The sequence below is a fragment of the Mus caroli genome, chromosome 14 (assembly GCF_900094665.2).
Source record: "Mus caroli chromosome 14, CAROLI_EIJ_v1.1, whole genome shotgun sequence".
Classification (NCBI taxonomy): domain Eukaryota; kingdom Metazoa; phylum Chordata; class Mammalia; order Rodentia; family Muridae; genus Mus; species Mus caroli.
In genome coordinates this window covers 68,429,477-68,451,452 of record NC_034583.1, presented here as the reverse complement: position 1 = coordinate 68,451,452, position 21,976 = coordinate 68,429,477, and the positions used below count along the sequence as shown (strand labels likewise).

The following is a 21,976-nucleotide window of genomic DNA, read 5'->3' as shown; positions in this document are numbered from 1 at the left end:
GGCAATAAAGGGCATGCAGATACAGATGGAGAGGTGGTTAGCATCGAGTCCCCTGACCAGAGAGGTTGTGGACAGTAACAACTCTACTGTTTGGGCACGTGGCTTCCAACCATATCCACCCCCCCCCAACCCCTCCAGGAACTGTTCTTTCCATACTGTTTAGCCTTGCTTTTTTCTCTGCCAACCAACTCTTACCTTCTTCTCTCTGGCCACTCATCCACTGCCGTCCTTCCTCCTTTCCAAGCTAGAGTCAGTATTAACTTTCCTTCTTCTCCACCTAGCAGTCCTAGCTCTAGTGTGGCTGGACCTCCACAGCTGGGTCTAAGGCCATCATTCAGTGCTGATGCGCTTTGCTAGTACAGTACCGATCCGTGTGAGGCGGAGCACTCCTATTCTCTGCATTCCTTTCGTTTCAAGGCCAAGTGCTCCTGTGCTGGGCATTTGGTCACCTACCAGTTTACGTTTGGGGATTCATTGCTTGGCACTTAACTCTGCACTGCTACAAAAACTGTCTAGCTGGCAACAAGGTCGTGCAAAATGCTTTCATATTGAAGATCCTGGCTCAGTCATCCCTCTCTGCCCTCCTACCCTAACAGACACATCACCCCCTTAGGTTTGTGCGGATGAAGGAGCGGCAGGCATTTGACGCACTAGATCACTGCAAATAATAGTTATCTTCAGAAAAAATATGTAAATTGCATGTGTTGCTGTCATGTGTGGATCCCCACACCTGGAACGGAATGGAGCAGAGGCCCCGGAGCGATGTCACTCAACAGCTTTTTACCAAGCGACAAGACCATCAGCAGCTGAGATGCATTGTGCTGCTGTGACATTAACTGCCGACATGGAGTGCCACAGAAAAAGTTGACGCCCCCTTTTTTTTTAATAGAGCCCAGGGGTAATTACTGTGACTATTGTTCTATTAGAAAGCTCCATTTATGCTCCTTCATCAATTCAGGATCTCGACATGAAAAATCACAGGCATTAAGTGTTTAAGGCAATTTGCTTTCCAAATGAAGAAAGTCTATTCTTCAGTCATCAGCGCAGATGGCCAAAGCTCACCTCACAAGGAGCCTGAGGAGGGGGTTTGCTAATGGTACCTTCTCCCTAAACAGAGCCCGGGGACACGTTCAAGGCCTGTTCCCAGTCATCAGTCCCAGTAGGATATACAGGTCTGGGTGGGCAGCCTGCAGGTGGACAGTGGCTGCCCCGCAGGGGTGTGGTGTGAACTGAGGTGGGTCCAATGAGCCCAGATGCACCTGGCTGCCCTGTCTTGGGGGCCAGGCACGGAGTTCTGAGGAAAAGCTACAGAAATGTTGCTCACCTTGAGAAGTAAGCTCTCAGGGCAGGTCCGTGCTCTTCCACATGCCACAGAACATGAGTCGGTTATGAGGTGTGCCATTCAATATGGAGTAAAATGGGAGACTTCTGAGCTACTTACCCCCACATGAGAACATAAAATGGGAACAAAAGAAAAGGCCAAACCGTGACAAAAGAGATGGCCCCCCCCAAAGCGTTACTTACATTGAGTGAGGATCCCCGTTAAGGCATTTTTAAAATTCTCCTTTGCTTCCTCCATTTCCTGCTCGTGGGTAGCCTTTTCATTCATGAGCCTGCGCACGTGGCTGTTGGCCGACTGAACCATGGAGTAGAACTGGTTTGCCGAGCGCCGGTTCACCTCCCCGCGCTCGATCCAGGACAACAGAACTGTGATGGCCTCCGAGAACTTGCTGTCATCTAGAACGGAAGGTGACGGCAAGAAAAAGCCAAGTCGTCAGGCTGATCTCAAAGCATGTGAGGTCTCCCCGCTTAGCGCTGCTTTCTCAGAACTTGACAAATTAGCTTTCCTCTGAAGGAGGCTTTGTCATTCCATAGCTTAGCTATTCTCTTCTTCCTCTGGGTCCATGCAACCACCTAGAACTTATTCAGGTGTCTCTCCAGGAGCTGTGCTGGGAGTTCTTTCTTTCTTTCTTTCTTTTTTTTCTTTTTTCTTTTTTGAGACAGGGTTTCTCTGTGTAGCCCTGGCTGTCCTGGAACTCACTTGTAGACCAGGCTGGCCTCAAACTCCAGAAATCCGCCTGCCTCTGCCTCCCAAGTGCTGGGATACTTAGCTGTATTCTGACAACACATTCTCATACCAAGCCTAGACTGTGCTTTATAAGGTCGACTCCAAAACCTTACGGACCTATTTGGCCTTCACTGTATTTGTCAGAAATGCTATATGATGATATAATTATTTTTGGTATTTATACAAGATAGGTAAGATAGCATCAACATGTAGACCACAGAAAAAAATTATCTTGAAACTTCTTGTAATAGGATATACTGTCCCCAAAGCAGGCAGGAGAAATAAAGTCATTTATTGTTCTACTGAAATTCAAAAGTAATTTCATTTTTAGTTTAAGATAACAGATTTCATTACAATGAAAAATGGAGTGTTAGCTAGTTTTCCACACAAGGGGGTGTGTTCCCTGAGGTGGTCAGCCTTTGCTTTGGGTGGCTAGTGCAAAGTCTATTTGAGCTTGGTGTGAGCCTCAGGTGAGAATAGGAAGTGGAGAATGTGTAAATAAATGATAAAGTTTATTTCAAAGGGAACAAAATAGGCTTGCTTGTTTGGGGAATGTTGTGTGGCTCGGAGGTGGTGGAAGGCAGGTGTGCAGGTGATTAAGTTAATTACAACTGGAAGGTGTACGCCACCTATTACAGCACTAATCGATGTGGCTATTGCTGAAGGCTCCTTGAGTACTTTCCAAGCAAAATCGAGGGGAGAAAACTTTCATTTGTTTGTTTCTACTTCTGGGCAATGTGATACAGGAAAAAGCACCTTTGTTCAACAAGTAAGGAAGACAGACTCTTAATCCTCCAAACAAGCAGAAACCAGACCTTAATACAAGATACTTACCCACTTACTTCTCTCCAGTACTGCCTGCTCCATAGGGTGGGACTTTCAGAGACACCCCCTGTATTGCTTAGCTTTCTAAACAAATACACACTCCAGGTGGACAGACAGAGACTCAGAAGGAAATTTTGCTTTTATTTGGCATGTGTTTTGTTTTGTTTTGTTGTGTTTTGTTTTGGTCTAAATCAACCATTGCCTCCTGGTTATCGGTATGCTATTTTCGGAGTGCTTTGTGAATCCTGCAGCATGTTGTCTGAGTTATCTCTAGCCTTATTTTTCTGAGTCCTCTCTAGCCAGGGATCATTTCAGGGCAGGACCCCTCTGCTTAGGATCCTGTGGAGGAGTAGAGTCTACCTTCTCCAGACTCAAAGCTGCTGTTGCAGTTTTAAGGCAGGCCATCATACACTGTTTCCTCCTGGTCTTAGGGAATCAAATCCCCAGCAGGCCGCTGATCAAACCTGTGCTCACCATTGACCCAGAGGCGGTACTGGCAGAGGCACACCCATTGGGGAGACTCTGGTTTCCTTGCAAGATTTGTTTCTTGAGCACAGAGCAGTCTTAATACCGGAGCCGACTGGCACAATTGTGTTAACTCTGGGATTTCAGTCTGAGTTCAACCCTCTGTGAACTCCAGCTGCTGTAGTTTCCTATCTCATTTCATGAACCGAAGCGGCTTGTGTTAAGATAAAATCCATCATACAACTTAACATTACACTCAGCCCATGGAGAGGCCCATAATTTAGCATTATGTTTGTGAGAGGCCCACTGTGACTCTTAAGAGTCAGAATAAATTCTGCCTCCCTATACACTCTCTCCCTCTCTCCCTGCCAATATATGTTAGGAGAATGGACCTCGGGACAGACAGCAGGAATAAACCAGATACTTAAGAAATCTTTTTTCCCCTTAAAAAAAAAAAATCATGATTGACTTCATGAGCTAATTTTTGTTAACCCTTGCTATGACTTAAGTCTCCACACAGCACCAAGAAAGGGGGACATCTTCAACTTTTTTTTTTTCTTAGCTCAGAAAGGAAAAAAGAGAAAGAGTAAGAACGCTCATTTAACTCAGTTTTCCTCCCCTGGTATCCTCTTCTCTCACTCCTGGTTGCTAGTTCCTAGGTCTAATGAGCTTCAACCAGAAAGAACACACTTAAATGGTTAGAAAGCAAAACAAAACAACGACAACAACAAAACCATTATGTTTGCTCAGCTTGAAAAGCGTGCGCCTTCAGGCTCCTCACAGCTATGACTGGGACTCAGAGTTGAGTTTTAGTGACAAGGAGCAGTTATGGGTAGTTTTCTGGCAGAAGATAGCATCACCAGGACTGAGCAGCAGAACAGAAAATGTAGGTAGCCAGAGAGGCATTCTCCCCATTGTTGAGTATCGGCACACAGAATCCAACCAATGAAAGTGAAGTGTGTAGTTTTGAAAACTCCCAAGTTTACCTTGGTTTCTGGACCCTTTGGGCCTGGCAGGCTGATAATGATTGATGTGCTACCAATCACATTAAATTTAAAACGTGTTAGTTGAGGCTCACTTAGAAATGCCAGTCAACATTTGTTGCCATATTAGAAGTGACTTTAATTTATACTTATTAACACCAACTCAGTAACTCCTGTTGGATGGCTACTGGAGCATACTGAGGACGGTCATTTTCAATTCTCGACTGTAAATTCAATTTGGTATTCAGTGGAAAGATCACCGAGAAAGCAGAAAACAATATAAACTAATTTAAGCAGGGTTTAGATTGCAGCGTTATTAAAGCTATTCATGTGGAAGGAAATTAACGCTGCTCATAAAATCACATCAAAGAACGCACTTAGAAAACTTCCAAATGCTCTCCTCGTCCCCGCTTGGGCGTGACTCTGAGCAGAAAGTGAAGTTTAGAAACTGGAGTGTGCAGATGTGCCTTTCCACAGCAAGAACTGGGGAGATGGCTGTGCTGTGGAGGAGTGTGGACCATCCGCCCATTTCAGATTACTCAGTGTTCCCAGGATGGGTCCTTACCACATCACAATCCCTCAGCATGGGCTACTGGAAATGTGCCTGCCAGGCCCCTTCCCCCGCTGGCGTTTTCCTTCGGGTAAGCGTGGGCCTCTGTGCTTCTGTCTCAGGGACCTTCGGATTCTCCATCCCATGGCCAGCTGTTACTCCTCCTTCAAGGGCCAGCTTATGTCATCTTCATAAAGGAGATCTCCCTACTTCCAGGGTGTGACAAGTATACATCCTTGCTGTGTTTCTAACATTCCCTATGAACTCCACTGGCACAGTCACCCTGGGCAGTGATGGCCTTCTTCCCATTACCACTCACCATTACTTCGCAAATACACTGCCACCCTCTGGTGCATATTTTATCTTTCTCAAAGATGTGTAGTGACTAATGCTGGTCAAGGCACAAACTCAATGACTGGAAGGTGGGATGTTGACATGGAGGACGTTTAATTTTGTGTTCAAGAGGATTTATACATATGCCATTGTCCACCAGAGGTAAATGCTCTCATGACAGAGAAATAGGCCTCTGGGGTCATGAGCACTGGGGATAAAAGTCAAGAGTGGGGCTAGAAAGGTGGCTCAGTGGTTAAGAGTGCTGGCTGCGCTTTCGCAGGTCCTGAGTTCAATTCCCAGCAACCACATGGTGGCCCACAACCATCTATCTATATATAACGGGATCCGATGCTCTCTTCTGGGATGCAGTTGTATATGCAGATAGAGCACTCATACATAAAATAAATGAGCCTTTAAAAAAATAACAAGAAAGAAAGGAAGGAAGAGAAAGAGAGAGAAAAGAGGAGAGGAGAGGAGAAAAGAAAATTACAATTGATGTCAGACACTCTAGGAGAACCAGAAAGTACTCGTGACAGCCAAATATCTCACTGGATTCTCAGTTGGTTATAAATAAAATGCTTTTGAAAGCATGTGTAATTTGGGGGAGGTAATACCAATTTGTTAGCTTTGGAGGGCTAAGTAAGTAATTCTAATTCCTATCTTTTGTCTCTCAGTGACTCCAGCTGAATCTATGCCATCTTATTCTACATCTGGTTATTTTCCGACTTTGTGCGACCTCTTCTTCATGTTTGGGTGAACACCTGTTATGCAGTTGACATTAAAATTGCCAACAGGACACCCTGCTATTCGAAGTCTGCAAGCCAAAGCATCCTTGAGAGCTTGTTAAAAACAAGCTTTTAAAAAAAAGACTCAGCTTTTCTTAGAATCCCCCATCGTGACTGTGCTTCAACCCTCATGCACATCTGTGATGTGCTTCAGCCCTTATGCACAATTGGAAGTCCCAGACACACAGCAAGGACTGATCTTGGGAAGCTGGGTAACATGGTTAAGATGCTAAGCTAAGTTAAGAGATAGCAGGAACCTGAAATGGAAAGTAGTAACTAAAATTTAAGTGAATTTTGAAAGGATTTGATGTGGTTTTTATGAGCTTTGCAAGTGGCTGTCTCTAAATCCCCATTTTCAATAAAAGAATAATTGTCACTTGGAACAGGAAAGAGAAAAGCTACCTAAGACCTGGAAACAGACAGAGAGATCAATGAAGATCCTCTCCCTGGGATACTGGGCATGGAGCAGCCCACCCCAACCCCCACTTTCGCCTTCACTGGGCTGTGTACTTTGGTTTGTCTTTGGCTAGACTATTTTACAGCTCTGAAGAGAGAACATCAATTGTGGACATGAACAGTGCAAATACTTCTCTGTAACAATGCAAGGGATTTTTGTTCAGTAGAAATTTAAATCTTCGTAAAGTAAGTTACACGAGGAATTTCCAGCTACCATCATAGTTAGAAATCAGTATTGATTATTTCTTAGAGGAAAAAAAAGTGTTGTGGAATATCTTTTGAATTTTTTTCTTTCTGTTCAATCATGGAAGTTCTCGTACTACTCTTTCATAGACCCAGACATAAATAAAGGTACAAAGCCCACCTGAGTTTGTTATCCTAAGCCCACAGCCTGGCTTTGATCTGCCCGTTGTTCCTAAATCCAGGGATAAATCTTCCCTTATCACACAGGGGCAAGGAAAAAAGGAGTCTGGTGCCTCCCCCGACCTCTTGCCACCACCCCCCATTATCTATTCTTCTACGTCTGGTTATTTCCAACTTTGTGAGACCTCTTCTTCATGTTTGGTAAACACCTGCTATACATTATCCACATACCAGTCTGGTTAAAAATTTACCAAGTGCCCTGACCTTCTGCAGGTTGGGAGTTTTGGGTGTGATGATAGTGTCCTCCATGCCTCCAAAAAGGTACATTTCTGGGGTTAAGAATCTGTGGCAGACAGAAAGATTTTGCTGAAGGGACCCTGTTATAGCTGTCTCATATGAGTCTATGCCAGTGCCTGGCAAATACAGAAGTGTATGCTCACAGTCATCTATAAGATGGAACACAGGGCCCCCAATGGAGAAGCTAGAGAAAGCACCCAAGGAGCTGAAGGGGTCTGCAACCCTATAGGTCGAACAACAATATGAACTAACCAGTATCCCCACAGCTTGTATTTCTAGCTGCATATGTAGCAGAAGATGGCCTAGTCGGCCATCACTGGGAAGAGAGGCCCCTTGGTATTGCAAACTTTATATGCCCCAATACAGGGGAATGCCAGGGCCAAGAATTGGGAGTGGGTGGGTAGGGGAGCAGGGCAAGGTGGGGGGGAGGGTATAGGGAACTTTCGGGATAGCATTTGAAATGTATATAAAGAAAATATCTAAAAAAAAATCTGTGGCAGAGAACTCAGGACCATCTTGCAAACATAAACTGGGCATGTTCCAATGATGTCATTTAACTCGTTAATTAATGAAGAAGTGGTAAGATGTTAAAACTGGTTCAAAGGAGAATTTGGCCTACAAAAGTTTTTTTTTTGTTTTTTGTTTTTTTTTTGTTTTTTGTTTTTTGTTTTTGTTTGTTTGTTTTGTTTTTTTGTTTTTTGTTTTTTGTTTTTTGCTGCTTAACTGTCTGTGTGCCAGTTAACCAGAACAGTATATAAAGGCTACACAAATGGTTAATGTTCTCCCTCTGCCCCAACACACTCTCCTCAATTACTCAGTGTTCCTAAAATGTGCAAACTAAGGGGGCAATACAAAAGTGTACTGGTTATTTCCCCTGCAGGGCCAAGGAAAATGTTTCTAAATGAAATGGCCTCTCTTGCTTCCACAAAGGTCAATAACACCCCCCTAGAAAAGTGCTTCTCAGGAGGCTCCCTGTGCTTCATATTTTCCTTGCCTGAAGAAGGAGGTCTGGCTGTTAGCTAATGGAATGTCCAGTTGGCCCATAGCATTATTGATTTTTACTTTCATAGAACTATAAATATTGAGACGCATCTCCAGATGCCAGCCACACTTCCACACCTACAGACGGACGCCAGGCATACTCTAGGCAAACGGGAGCCTAGTCCTTTGAAAATTACGAGCACAATTCCAGGGAGACTCAGTTCTCAGTGACAGATGAGGAGATTCCCAAGGGCATTGGTTAGAGAACTTGGTCGCAAGTTCACGTGATTCGAAGAGAGAGTCCTTCCTAGTGAAACATTGCGTGAATCTTTCCAAGTGGGAGAAAGTGTTGAAAAACTTTTAGAATGTTCTCGCCCAACAAAATCTCCAGTGGATGAAAATATAATGCTTCCTCATGGTCAAATCAGTCTCTTCCTTGTGCGGCCCAGCCCCCAGCCCCCTTCAGGGCTGCTCGGTCTGTGTTAGAAACACTAGAATTCATTATCTCATCTGTCTGGTGCCACTGTTTCCAATAAAGTGTAATTATGGTGCTGTTGGGCTCCTTCTCCCTCTCCCAGAGCCCTGCCATAAACTTCAGGTCCCTGCGCAGTCACTTCCAAGTCAGTCTTCATTAAGCTGAATTGTCTCACAACAATGTCTATTTAATCAGCAGGATGCCCCCTGATTCTCTGTTTTAGAATTTGTATTAATGAAACCAATGGCTGGCGACTCTCTGACTTAGCCACTGCACAGTTTCAACTCTACTGTTTCCTCTGGCTTTGGGAGGCCAGGCAGCCGGCCAGTGGGGAGATGTGTTCACCAGAGACGCCCCCTTTTCTCATGCTTGCGACATCACTGACTGTCTCTGAAGGGAAAACATCCTGTAGTTGCCACTCACCGCAGTGCACACTGCTGCTAATAGTATTAGTGCGTACCACAGTTCACTGTTCTAAGCAGCAAAAGCAGACTGATTGGTCATTTCTTTCATTACCCAAGAAATTACCTGGATTCTACGAGGCAGGATCTGGCATGGTGTTTTCTCTTCCCCCAGTACCTAGCACTAGTACCCAGGGTCTGGTATTTGTAAAACACTTAAGCAAATACTTCTTACTGGATTGGCAGCAGGCTGAACATAATCACATCCTTCACTGCCAGCCATGTGTGGTAGCTCTAGTGGCCAGAAATGCAATAGGCCCATGGATTCGGATACTTGGAGAAGAGAGAGAGGAATTAATGTGCCCAATACCTACTGTGTGCAACTGTGTGGGAAGCCTTGCAGGTCATAAGAAAGGTTTGATTGATACAGATTTTGTTGAATGTGAATGATCTTCAAAACAAAATTATAAGAATAAGCACATATGGTGTAAAATAGAAGAAAAATATCTAGTACACCTAGGATGGCAAGGTTTCTCACAGGAGGGTTAAAAAAAAAATTAAATCCAATTAGGTATTTTCAGATTCCTTCTGACACAGGTTTCGGTAGCTTCCGACTTGACTGAATTTTATATCCCCCCACATCAATGAAATCGTCTTCAGGGAGACAAGTTTCCTTGGCTCCTCCTGCCAGGCTTTGCAGTGTTATAAGGAGCAGAGAGTGGATTTCCTCTTGGAGGCAGCCCATTTCCTAAGCAATTAAATGCTGTTTATATTCCAAACTCTGTGCTTGGGTTGAAATTGTCAAGCTTGGTATTACCTGACTCTTGCCTAAGATGTATCTGCAGTGAGTTCATTCTACTGTAAGAGCCATCTATTAAAATTTCCAATCTGTTCTCTCCTCAAGGGATCACACAGTACTTGGCAAAGGCACAGCTTCCGAATTCTGCAAATTATACTCATCTATATAAATATACATTTTTGAAATGGCAAGGCTCACAAATTACTCCAGCAAATTGACATCCCAATCTGCTATCCTCCAAAAGTAGAGGCAAATGCCATGTACCTTATACATGGAATTGGCACTTTTGATGTTGGCTTAATAGAAATAACATAACATTAGATGCCAGATCTTCATGAAATTCCTCCATGCAGTACAGAACTAAGGTGGAGCCATGACTAAACCCATCCTAAGAGTCTCATGCTCTAGTGACTGAGCTATCTGGGCTGGAAAACAGTCAGGTCACAGAAAACAGTCAGGTCACAGAGACCACAGGGTGGTGCCACCAAATTCACTTGATGTTGGCACAAAAGAGAGAGGATTTATTCCAATGAGCATTCCTGGTTATGAATCTTATTCTTTCTCATTTTGGGCTCTCATAATAGTTTCTAGGCTGAATTTACATTGCATATTCTTTCTCACTGGAGGGGTAGCCTCTGTCTGTATATTTATTGCCTATATTATAGACCTTCTGGGCAGGCACTAAGAAAGCCAGCAGGTAGTTCTACTCAGTGGCTGGAGAGGCAATTCAGTGGCAACCATGGCTAATTAGGAGTCCTCAGAGCCGACAGGGATGATGGCTAGGAGGCTATCACCTGCCTTTTAGATCAAGCATAGAATGCCTTTTCTGATCTTCCTAAAATTGGTGATTTTCTTCAGTAAGACCATCCCATCCATTAAGACACTGCCAATAATACATGAGGTAGATTCTTACACCCCCATTCTCCCACTCTTGCCAAGAACCAATCACATCTCTCCTTTCATCAGGAATCCACGAAGCCATCTCTTCACTGTTTACAGGGCACAGCCAAACTAGGCAATAGCCTTGGGGCTTCACCATCTGGTTGAGACACTCTTCAGTTTCACCTTGCTTTAGGAACGCAGTGCCCACACCAAATCCTCTTTGTTTCTGGTACATCTTTGTTTTGAGGGCTCTGGGCTCTGGTTAGATTGCCTCTGTGAACCTTTCTCATTTGGGAGAAAGACCTCTTGTTTATCCCAGCAAGTTCAAATCCTGCCTGCTCTGTGAAGATATTCTTGACCCCTTTCCCTGCTCAGGTTACACTTGCTGGCGTTCCCAAAGCGTGTGGTGGATGCCTTGCTCCCACACTGAGGCCATCACCTTTGCTCAAAGTCATTCAGTTACCTGCCTGTGGAAACTGTGACCCACTACAGCACTGTTGGTAGCCAGCACCCTCAGGAGTGCTGTTCACCACCTACCAACTGCCTATAAAATGCCAGTCATAAAAATAGTCATATAAGATAGTCATATAAGACAGATATCATTCAGCTCATTCATGTGGTCTCTAGCAGCCCTAGACCCCAACACAGGCATATACGTGTGCATCTCCTCACCTCCATACATACACTAATTTCAAAACCTGCCTTCCCGGTCATCATTGAAGTTCAGCAGGTCTGATCATTATTTCTTTGGATCCTTTATTTTCTTCACTCTCGAACCCAGGGGAGGCCCCCGGCAGAAATTAAGGACTTACTTTTTCTATTGTTACTCATCTGTAGGTGTGAGAAGGTTCCTTTGACTCCACCTCTAGGACAGGGGACCTGTCTACATTTCTCTTTTCTCTTCTACAAACCCTAGACATCATAAGATGTCTTGGAAAGGCTTTCAGTGTCTGGTAGAACTACATGGCCCACAGAACTCAGAGAGCACTAGACAAGGTCAACTTCTCGGTGAGGCCACTGCCCTGGCTCACTAAGCACTTCCTGGGGACCACAGGCGGCTGCTGGCATTGCAGACGCCCACCCCCACCCCAGCCCCGCCCTTCCTCCCTTCATACAGGAGAGCCTGACTAAGCAATGGCTCTGTCCTTAGCCAGATGATGGAGCCCAGAGGTCTGCAGATCCTAGCTCGCCCCCCACCCCCTTTACCTTTCAGTTTGTCAGCCAGCAGGGCAGCTTCGTGCTCTGAGTAGTGCATGATGGCCGGCGGTGAGGGAGGCCGAAGCCTGTCCTCTTCCAGTTTGCGTCGATGCCGCTCCTCCCGGGCGCGCATCCTTTGCTTGCATTCCCACTCATAAAAGTCATCCCTGGCCTGAGCAAAATCCACGTGCAGGCGGCCGGAATCCTTTTTATCCGTGCTGGACCCTAATCGCATTCTGTAACCTAGAAGCAGTGGAAAGCCAGGTCACCTCCAGTCAGGGGACATATTTCCCACAAGCGAAGCAACTGTGCCTCAGGAAAGAAGATACCTTTTTGTCTCTGGGGGATGGGAAGCAGGTATCCTTTTAAAGAATTAATTATTAAGCACAGATGTGGAGGTTAATATACCTACCCCCCCCCCCCGTTACTTTCCCAGAGGGACCCTCACAGTGCTCCTGTTGCATCATCAACGGAGCACTAAATCCTGGCCACGCCTTCCTCCCTTTGGCTTCGGGGGGGGGGGTCTGTCTTGCTTTTTGTTTTCAATGTTCTATAACTCTATTGCACGTGCACTCTTAAAAATTCTTTTTCAAAGAGGCAGGGTATGAGTAAATATGGAACATCCATGATATTTGAAGGGGCCTGGAAAGTAAATTTCAGAACTTTACTCGGAGCCTATTGCTTCATTCCCCTAGCAAACACTGCCGCTCCGGTTTTTTTCTCTGCCGCTACCAAAGCCACAATTACCCAGGCAATTTTGCAATGCTGTTTTATTCCCACTTATCCTCTGGGGCATGCGGGAGAATATGTTACCTTCAATCAAGAGGCCCCACAGTATCTCATCCAGCCTGCACGACCACACAAATTATCTGTGCAATCTTTGAAGGCCACAAGAGGCTTGTGCAAGGGCCCCAAGTTAGGCCAGAAAGAAAAGGGGGGGAGGGGTGGAACCTTTAGGGGGAAGGAAGGACTTACTGAGCACTACCTGTCTTACAGTGATTGGGGATGAGGGGGGGGGGGAGAGGTCGTGAGGGGTCAACACAGGACTGGATGCTGCTAGCCAGCCTAACTTCAAATTTAGAAGAATTGAAGGCACAGCACGGTGATGGGTTCTTCAGTTTGGAGTACTTAGATTTTCACAACATCAATTTAGGTCTTAGCAGGAGCATATCTGGGAGGGGGGCTGCCAGAGGAAGGGGGCAAAAATAAGCGCCTCTGCTTTGCAAGGGATTTGCAAATGAGAGCCAGGCTGTGCTGTGCTACCTGCACCTTGCCCTGGGCCATTTCAATCCTTACCCACTAGGATTTAAGTTAAAACCCAGTCACAAATCCCCCATGGAAGCTGGCTTTTCCCCTAGCAGGGCACTCCACACTTTTTAAAAAGTTACAAATGTGCTTGCTACAGATCTCATCCAACTGAACTCTCTTCCAGGTTTCAACAGGATGGTGGAAACAAAACAATACCCATCTCGGGTGCAAATAGTCGCCCACACTTGAACAGAATTAGTGCTGACTCGGTGGTGGGCTGTGGAAAGTGACGTCAGCAGGCTGTGTCCTGGCCAGCTGTCTGAGTTGGTCGGAACAACTTTCTCTGCTCATATTCCAGAGAACCCACTCTCTAAAACCTTTCTGGTCCTCTTTCATCAGAGCTTCATCATTACAGCCTTAAAAGACTCTGATGAGGCTGAGGCTAAACTTAGCCTGGCCCTCAAATGTGAAAGTGCTCCTAAAATTAGGCTTTCCAGCTGGGCTTGCTGGAGATTACAGGGGTGGTGGTGGTGGTGGTGGGGGCAACCTTCTCTCCTTCCTGTCCCTTCCCCCAACAGCTGGGGTTTCAGACCGTCTCAGCTGCAGAGACCACCCTAGCAAAGCTGGGGACTTCTCTGCACTCAGGCAGTGAAAGACTTGAAGTGGGTGGAGCCTGTGTTTCCTCCCGATTCAAAAGAGCTACCAAGAAACGTCAGAGTTTGTCTAGTCTCTATTTCCCTCCATATGTCTATATTTGGCACTGCTCATCTTTGTTAACGTCTTCGAAGTTTTCTGTTTGGTCTTAAAGTTGGCTGGTGTTAGTGTTTTAAAGGACATTCGCCTACTCGATTCTTCAGTCACGCAGGGTGAAGTTGGTGTCTTAGGGGTGAGTAATAGTCTGATAGACTATAGTGACTAAGAACCCAGATTTCCAGGCAGGCACTGACAGAAAGAACCATCTGTCCTTTATCCTGACCGGGTTTGTTTTGTTAAGAACAGGCTGACACTCGGAGATCCCCACAGCGTGCTTCATACACACACACGTGATTGACCTCACCTAGGAGTCCTGCTGGTAAACCGACTATTCCACCCACAGGTGGAAGTAGTACGACAATTTATCTGGGTTAGGGAGATGGAAAGCCACGCCCTCCTCTCTCCAGGACCCGCAGTGGGTGCCACTGTGCGTGTTGTAAAATATCTTTATTCATTTCCACTGTGGAATGGCCAGACTTTATGTTTCCTCATTGAGAGCTTAAGGACAGTAAGGGATTTAACATTCTCTGGATCCCTGTCTTGGGCAAGGTCTCTGAGGTACTGAGATAACCTCAACCTGTCAGGGGTTCACACAGAATGAAAGGCAATGGAGACTGGCTGCAGATGTCGGGGAAAACCTGGGGGTGGAGCCCAGGTTTTACTTGATTCTTTCCCACCCGGGGTTACCTTTGCTCTGAGTTAGGTAGGCGGTCTGCAGGGTGGCAGATGGCACTAATGTCGCTGGAGAAGCAGCAAAGGGCAGTGAGGCTAACCTAAAACTAAAGACTTCCAAAGCACCACGGTAACATTAGCCTCGGTGTCCTTTGGTTTGACTGAGGTTCCGTGCACCTAGTCAGACTTTTCCTGATAGAAACCCAGAGAGCTGAAGGCAGCACTAGGCTTCCTTTTCACATTTGTAAACCTCTCCTAAAGCCTGGTCCTAAGGATAATGATGGTAGAGCCGGCAGCTGTGTGTGAGGACAGAACCGGGAACAAATTCCCTGCAACGAGGGGATCCTGCTTCCCCGTCCCTGGCGTGAAGATTGGAAATGCACTTTTAAGAAACTGAAATTATTCTGAGAGAGTACTTTACTCCCCCCCAAGAGGATTACATCCAATAATAATAATGGTTCTCAGTACTCAAAATATTGCTTTTCATCTAATACGCACTTGAGAACATTAATTAGAAACTCTGTAGAATTCCTTGAGACTGGATGGTAGGCAAACCTGGCTGTGGAGAGAGGCACAGGCTTAACAAAGAGCCCGTGGCAGCCAAGCTGAAAGGTGAATGCCTCCTTCCCCAGCCCCCACGCTACCAGGACTTATTGAGTGTTAAGGCAAAAGGGAAGGAGCTCACAGTAACATCAGAAGACAGGACAGGATGGAGAGCAAACCCCCTTTTTCTAAAGCAAGGTACCAGAGAGGTAAATGGCTTTGTCAACCATGAATTCCTCGGCAAAGCGAATGTGACAGAAATTCTTCTTGCTCTTTCGGATGGCTGTGATATCTCCGCACTGCTCAAAGACTTCTTGAATAATTTCTTCCGTTGCATTTTCTGGTAATCCTCCGACAAACACAGTCTTACACCCCGGAGGTCGTTCTCTTGTGGAAGGAGGTGGGAGATCTAAGATCACAACGAGAAGAGTTTTGTCTTTTTATCGATCGGCTCTTTACCAGGTTCACAGGGCAAAAGTTACACTTGCACGGTTGTCTCCAGACTGAGGCACAGTCAATTTTTACAACACGTTACGTCTCCCCATCCCCACTGCTACTCCCCCCTCCCCTCCCCCATCATGTTTCCTGATCTTCTCCCCTCCCTGGCAAACCGCCCCCCCCCCCAACCTTTATTTCTCATGTTCATTTCTGCACAGAGTGGCTGTGCTTGTCCAGGAAAAAGATAACACGTGTTAGCATAATTTCATTTCTCTTTCATACACAGACACCCAGAAGAAGAAAAAGAGGAGGGAGAGAGCGTCACAAGTACAAAGCGCGATGAAATGACACATGATGAAAAGCCCTGGCTTGCTGCTGCTTTGTCTTCTTGCCAGATAAAGGGGGCGGCATCGTGGGACGAGGGAAACACAGCCCACGAGAGAGCGTGCAACAGTACTTACCTGGCTGCAAAGATGCTGAGTCTGGGAAAAGCCTTGGTTATTATTCACATTTAAATGAGCACACTATTAAATTTTGAGGAGGCTGTGTGAAAAGATAGTGTATGCTGTCACAACAGTTTGCCGAGTTTGTATGTAGATTGCTACAGCTATCTCCTGAGAAGTCCAGTTCAAGTAGGCAACACTGATTAATATGAAATTTTTTTTAAAAAAAATTTCCAGCTATGTAAGCCTATAAACTTAGCATCAGAGGCTAAATTAATCAAATATATAGGTCCTTCAAGTGAACGTGATTTAGCCCAGAAATTCTGAGATACGTGTTCTTCCTGCCTCTCACCTTTCCCCCAAATTGCCACCTGCCAGATTAATTCACGGTTCTGTCTAGTAAAACACACTTGAGACTTTCTCTCCCGTTTGTGGAGGTGGAGAGAGAAGCTGCCAGATTTCACATGAGGCATTCCAGAAAATGCTAGTTCGCTGCACACAGTAAAGATTCTTAGTGTTACACATGAACTCTCCGAGCTCACTGGCTTCACGGTACTTATCCAGTGGCTGGACAGCTGCATGGACACATCCTTGTGTACCTGTCCTAATGTAGAGACACAGCATTGGGTAGAACATTGCACATCTGGAAATGAACCCAATACTATTTCCGAAGAAAAAGGAATATGACGAGCGGATGCTTCTTGCTCCCACTTACTTGGATTTTGGGGGAAAAGAGTACAGCTTTTGCAGTGGATTATTTCCTTGACGACGGCCACTTCCGTTGGGGGTGGGGGTGGTACCAGCCCCAGACCGGGTATCATCGGGTTAATGGGGGTGATTCCAGTCATCATGTTGAGGCCTGGATCGAAGCCTGGCACGCAGATTGAGTCTGCGAAAGCATACAAGACAACACGTTGGTTAGACATTGTTGGTTCTGTTTGTGTTACTGTCTCCCACGGATTGGTTGACTTTATATTTCCTCTTCCTCTGGAGTTTCTCTTAGCATATGATGTAGTATTACAGAAAGCTATTCTAGAAGGGTAAAGGAGAGAGAAAGTGTACAATGTAGAACCTACAATTCTACAAAAAGGAAGTTATATTACTTAAAATATTAGCACGGCAGAACAGAACACAGCATATTAAAGTGTGAAACCATACGCCATGAGGCCCGGCTATTACTGGGAATGCAGTTTTCTGTCCCTCACTGTTAGGGCATTGTTTACATTGCCTTATGATTTACAATGGGGAAAGAACATTTGGCATTGAAGTGCCATGAGAATCGAATTGTCAGCCTACTTTTATCAAAAGTCCCTTCTGGTCCAAGGGACCTACGTTTGGGGAAGTTCGCTTTATATGTACATGCTCTGTACTGATCACCCAGGTGCCACCTAGCCCGTTTCTCCTAGGGGGAGAGCCTGACATGACAGAGTGGGTATAATTGCTGTGGCTGGGTTAGAGGCATGCAGGTGTAAAATTAGCTGTATATATTTCTCAATCGTATTATATAATCGCACTTTCTTCCTTTTACTCTATCAATAAACATTTGGCCCACCCTTCTAAAATTTTTATGCCTTGTATTGAAAACAACCACTAAACTAAACAGAGCCAAAGAGGATAGATTTTCCATATAAAATGCTGAATTGATTTCCAAGTGTGACAACGAAGCAAATAATGTCAAAGGTGATATACCGGGAATTTAAAAGGATAATAAGTGTGTCGAGAATAGAGAAAAGAGAGTCCCCGTGTAAATAAGTGCAGCCGTTATAAATAAAGTCAGCAAACACCAGAACTTTCATGGGCCCAGTGATCCCGTTAGTCGGTACATATCCAAAGGCAATGACTGGAGACACCTGCATCCCCATGCACACTGCAGTGTAAGCCAGCATCCAGAGTCAACCCAGATGTCTGAGCAGATGGATTGATGGATGTACTGAGGATCTGTGGCTCAGGGACAAAGCAGTCCCAGCCAGAAATAAAAATAAGATGACTTTTGACATCTGTGATGTCATAGATGTCAGTTAAGTGTAATACATCAGGCTTACACATAGAACCAATTGCTTTATGGCAAATCTAAACAAGCAAGCAAGCAAGCAAGCAAACAAAACCAGCCACAACAAAAACTGAATTCATAAAAGTACAGGGTAGAATCCTATACACACTTTAAAACTTCAAAGCATCAGTTAGTGTGTGACAAATGGCTATGATGTATCTGTCATTAAAAACAAATCAAGTAAGCCCTTTCTAACCACAGGTGTATTTTCAAAACTGTGTACCAAGACAAAGGGATCCCTCTCTTGGGGCTTTTTCTCTCTGTAGAAAACAAGGAAGGCTATCTCTGGTACGATAAAGTTCCGAGATAAGCAGACAGTCACACGGAGGAAGGACCTGGGGGTCCTCTACTACTCTGCAATGAAAACTTTAAGCTACCTCTCCATCTCCTGTCTTTCCTGCCTCTTCTTAGGTATTTGCCCTTTGCCCTTTCTGTCCCCTTCTCCTGTTGGGTTCTCATGTACAGAGAGAGATGTCTGTCCCTCTGTAGGCTTTAATTTTTGCTTAGCTGGGCTGAGTGGTTAGACAAGTCCAACAGCAAAAGATGGAGTTCATGAAGAAGCTTGAATATATGGAAGGCCCACAGGAGTCTTCTAGCTACTGTAGGCGTGTCCATTTCTTTGTGAGCAGAACAGCCTAAGCTCTGTGACTCTGGTCTATATCCCAGTGTCCTAGCCTGGCCATATGAAGTGTTTGTAAAGCCAGGCCTGAGAGCAAAAGCTAAGTAGTCACTTTCTTAGAAAGCTGTCAGGCACGCAATCTAGGAAGTTCCTTTATGACCCTGGCTCTCAGTTTCCTAAACTGTGACACGGCTGGTTTGACTGGCATTCCTTGGAACAAGAAGAGCATTCCAGGACTCCAGAAAACTGTGACACCAGGACTCAGAACAGTGATACTGAAAAGACACAGAAGTTTAGATCAGACAAGGACGAGAACCCAAAATGGTTATCCATAAATTCCTCATAAGATATCATTGTGTCATGACATCTCATAGACGGACAGAGAAATGGACATTTAAATCACTGAAGTAAAATATCCTACATCATAAAACAGACAAACGACAGAGTTGGGAAGAGGACCAGGTCTGGTTCCATATTTAAAAATGTATAAATATGATGATTTCGATGTTCTCTCTTAAAATGTCCCAATGTGATTCGTTGCTATTATTGGTTACTTTTCTATTGCTGTTATAAAACACCATGATCAAAAGCAACGTGGGGAGAAAAGGGTTTATTTTATCTTACAGCTTCTAGTGCACAAGAGAGGGAAATCAGGCAAGATCTCAAAGCAGGAATCTGGAGGCAGGAACTGATGCAGAGACCTGGAGGTCTCTGCTTAATGGCTTGCTCCTATTTTGATGGATGCTGCACATTCACTAAGGGCCTCTTCTGGCTTCTCCAGGTGCCAAGCCTCAGCTCTTCTTCATGAGCCCCTTCACACCTTCAAAACGAGTACCACTGGGAAAACTTTACTAAGTTTGGCTACCTGTGCAAGGTAGAGCCTTAGCCTTTGGTCATTGAATACAGGAGAGTAGTTCTAAAAATGTACCTGTAAAACACACACACACACACACACACACACACACACTTCTGATGTAGATGACAATCATCAAGAAGAGACAGGGCAGAAAGGGTCTCAATGTCACAGTCACTGAAATCACTGCTTCCACAGGTGAGTGCATTAGCCAATAGGGAGGGAGAGGCGGGAGGGGTGGGGTGCTGGCCTGCCTGTGCTCTTTGTTTAATTTCATCCCTTAAGCAGGCTTCCTCTGTTTATCTGTTTCTCTCCTGGCCTGGCCCTCACTATTGTTTGCCAACTGGGGATGATTTAAGGCTGGAGGCTCTCAGGACTGCAAGCCCTGAAACTCTAGCTCCATGTATTATAATAAACAGATGTTTCCCACAAATGAGATGGGAGCCTGGTGCTGGCGCTTGCCTTCAGTTTGAACAGAACAGACGTCTATCTGCTTTCTATCTCGAGGCCAAATAGATAAAATACTCAGAAATGGAGACAAAAGACAGTATATTCCAGAGCAGAATGTTTAGTATGTAACAGGAGTTACTTTGCCGCTTCTGAGGCATCAAGAGGAAGAGACTATGAGGTTTAATGAGATCTGCATGGTGAGTGCAGAGGCTTGGAGGGGCTTAGAAAGGAATTAACACTTAAATTATGCAGGACCTCAAAGGATCTGAGATTCAGTGTATGAGTGAGAAAGGAGGAAAGGATTAGTCTGTCTTTCTCTCCTTCCTTCTTTCTTTCTTCCCTTCTTTCTTTCTAAAGAAAACATTTATAAGAATATCTGTGTCTTAGGGTTTCCATTGCTATGAAGAGACACCATGACTAAGGTAACTCCTCATAAAGGACATTGAATTAGGGCTGGTTTACAAGTTCAGAGGTTCAGTACTTTATCAGCAAGGTGGGAAACATGGCAGCGTCCTGGCAGGTATGTTGCTGGAGAACAAGCTAAGAGTTCTGCATCTTGATTTGAAGGCAACCAGGAGAGACTGTTTTCCAGGGAAACAGGAGGAGGGTCTCAAAGCCCACTTCAAGAGTGACACACTTCCTCCAACAAGTCCATCCCTACTCCAACAAGACTACACCTCCTAATAGTGCCACTCCCTGGTCCAAGCATATTCAAAACACCACATTCCACTCCCTGGCCCCATAGGCTTGCTCAAACCCATGAGTCTATGGTGGCCATATCTAGCCATAGCATAATGCAGAATACATTTAGTGCAGCTTTAAAAGTCCCCATAGTTTATACCAGTCTCAACAATGTTAAACATCCAAAGATCAAAGTTTCCTCTGTGGTTCACACATTTCCTAAACTGTAATCCCCTCTAAACTTGAAATAATAAAACAGGTCACACCACAGGGAATATACTACCATTCTAAAATGTCCTAGTGAGGAAATACAGGACAACACTGGAAATTTTATCTATTGGCAAGACCAAAAACCAGCTGAGCAAACTCTAAACCCTGCGCCTCCATGTCTGATATCAAAGTGCTCTTCGGCTCTCTAGCTCCTTTCTCATCTTTCTTGACTGCAACAACAACTTCTTTCTCTTGGGCTGCTTCCACTCCCTGTTAGCAGCTTCCTGGGCAGGTAACTCATGGTTTTGGCATCCCTAACATTTTGGGGTATCCAAGGCAACTTCAACTTACAGCTTCTTGTTCCAACGTCTGGGATCTTAGAACACATGATCTGGGCTCCTCCAAAGAGCTTGTGTTACATCTCCAGCTCTGCCCTCTGTAGCACTCTGGGCTCTGGATGACTCTACTGTTGCTGCTGTTCATGGTGATCGTCCCATGGTACTGGTGTCTTCAATATACTAGGGTCTTCCACTGTGACTAGACTTCACCAATAGCCTCTCATAGGCTCTCTTCATGGTGCTGAGCCTCAACTTCTTCGAATGACCCCTTCAGTCCTGGGCCATCAGTTGCAACTGAGGCTGTAGCTTCTTCACCAATGGCCTTCCATGGCTTCTCACAGTGCCAAGCACCAGCTGATATTCATGACCCCTTCATGCCTTCAAAATCAGTACAACCTGGGTAACTCTTACACATTATCAAGTTCATCTGCAGCATGGGGTAAAACTTGGCTATCTCTGGAATAAAGCTTCTTTGTGCTCTCAGAAACACTCCCCAGAAGATTTCACCCAGTGATGCTGGTTTTTTGTTTGTTTGTTTGTTTGTTTATGTTAAACTCCAGATTTTATTCCCCTCCTGTCACACTCAGATTGTACCACATTCCATACCTCCTTCCTGTTCCCCTGTCTCTTCCCATACCTCCTTCCTGTTCCCCTGTCTCTTCGAGGATGTTCCCATACCTTACCCCTACCCCACCAGACCTCTAAACTCCCTGAGGCCTCCAGGTGCATCTTCTCTGACTAAGTCCAGACCCTACAGTCCTCTGCTGTATGTGTGGGAGGCCTCATATCAGCTGGTATATGCTGCCTGGTTGGTGTTC

At 45.2% G+C, this 21,976-nt stretch overlaps 1 protein-coding gene across 19 annotated transcripts in view; it reads right to left on the bottom strand.

Moving 5' to 3' along the window:
• The window catches only part of Enox1 (ecto-NOX disulfide-thiol exchanger 1), a 550,965-nt gene that overhangs the window by 128,032 nt on the left and 400,957 nt on the right, over window positions 1-21,976 (bottom strand). For all 19 annotated transcript variants that reach the window (XM_021181861.1, XM_021181862.1, XM_029469169.1 and 16 more), the window contains 4 exons: window positions 16,673-16,846; window positions 15,279-15,485; window positions 11,870-12,103; window positions 1,525-1,737 (listed from right to left, as the gene is read on the bottom strand). In XM_021181861.1, the coding sequence (XP_021037520.1) occupies window positions 1,525-1,737; window positions 11,870-12,103; window positions 15,279-15,485; window positions 16,673-16,846 (828 nt within the window). The remainder of the gene's footprint in view (window positions 1-1,524; window positions 1,738-11,869; window positions 12,104-15,278; window positions 15,486-16,672; window positions 16,847-21,976) is intronic.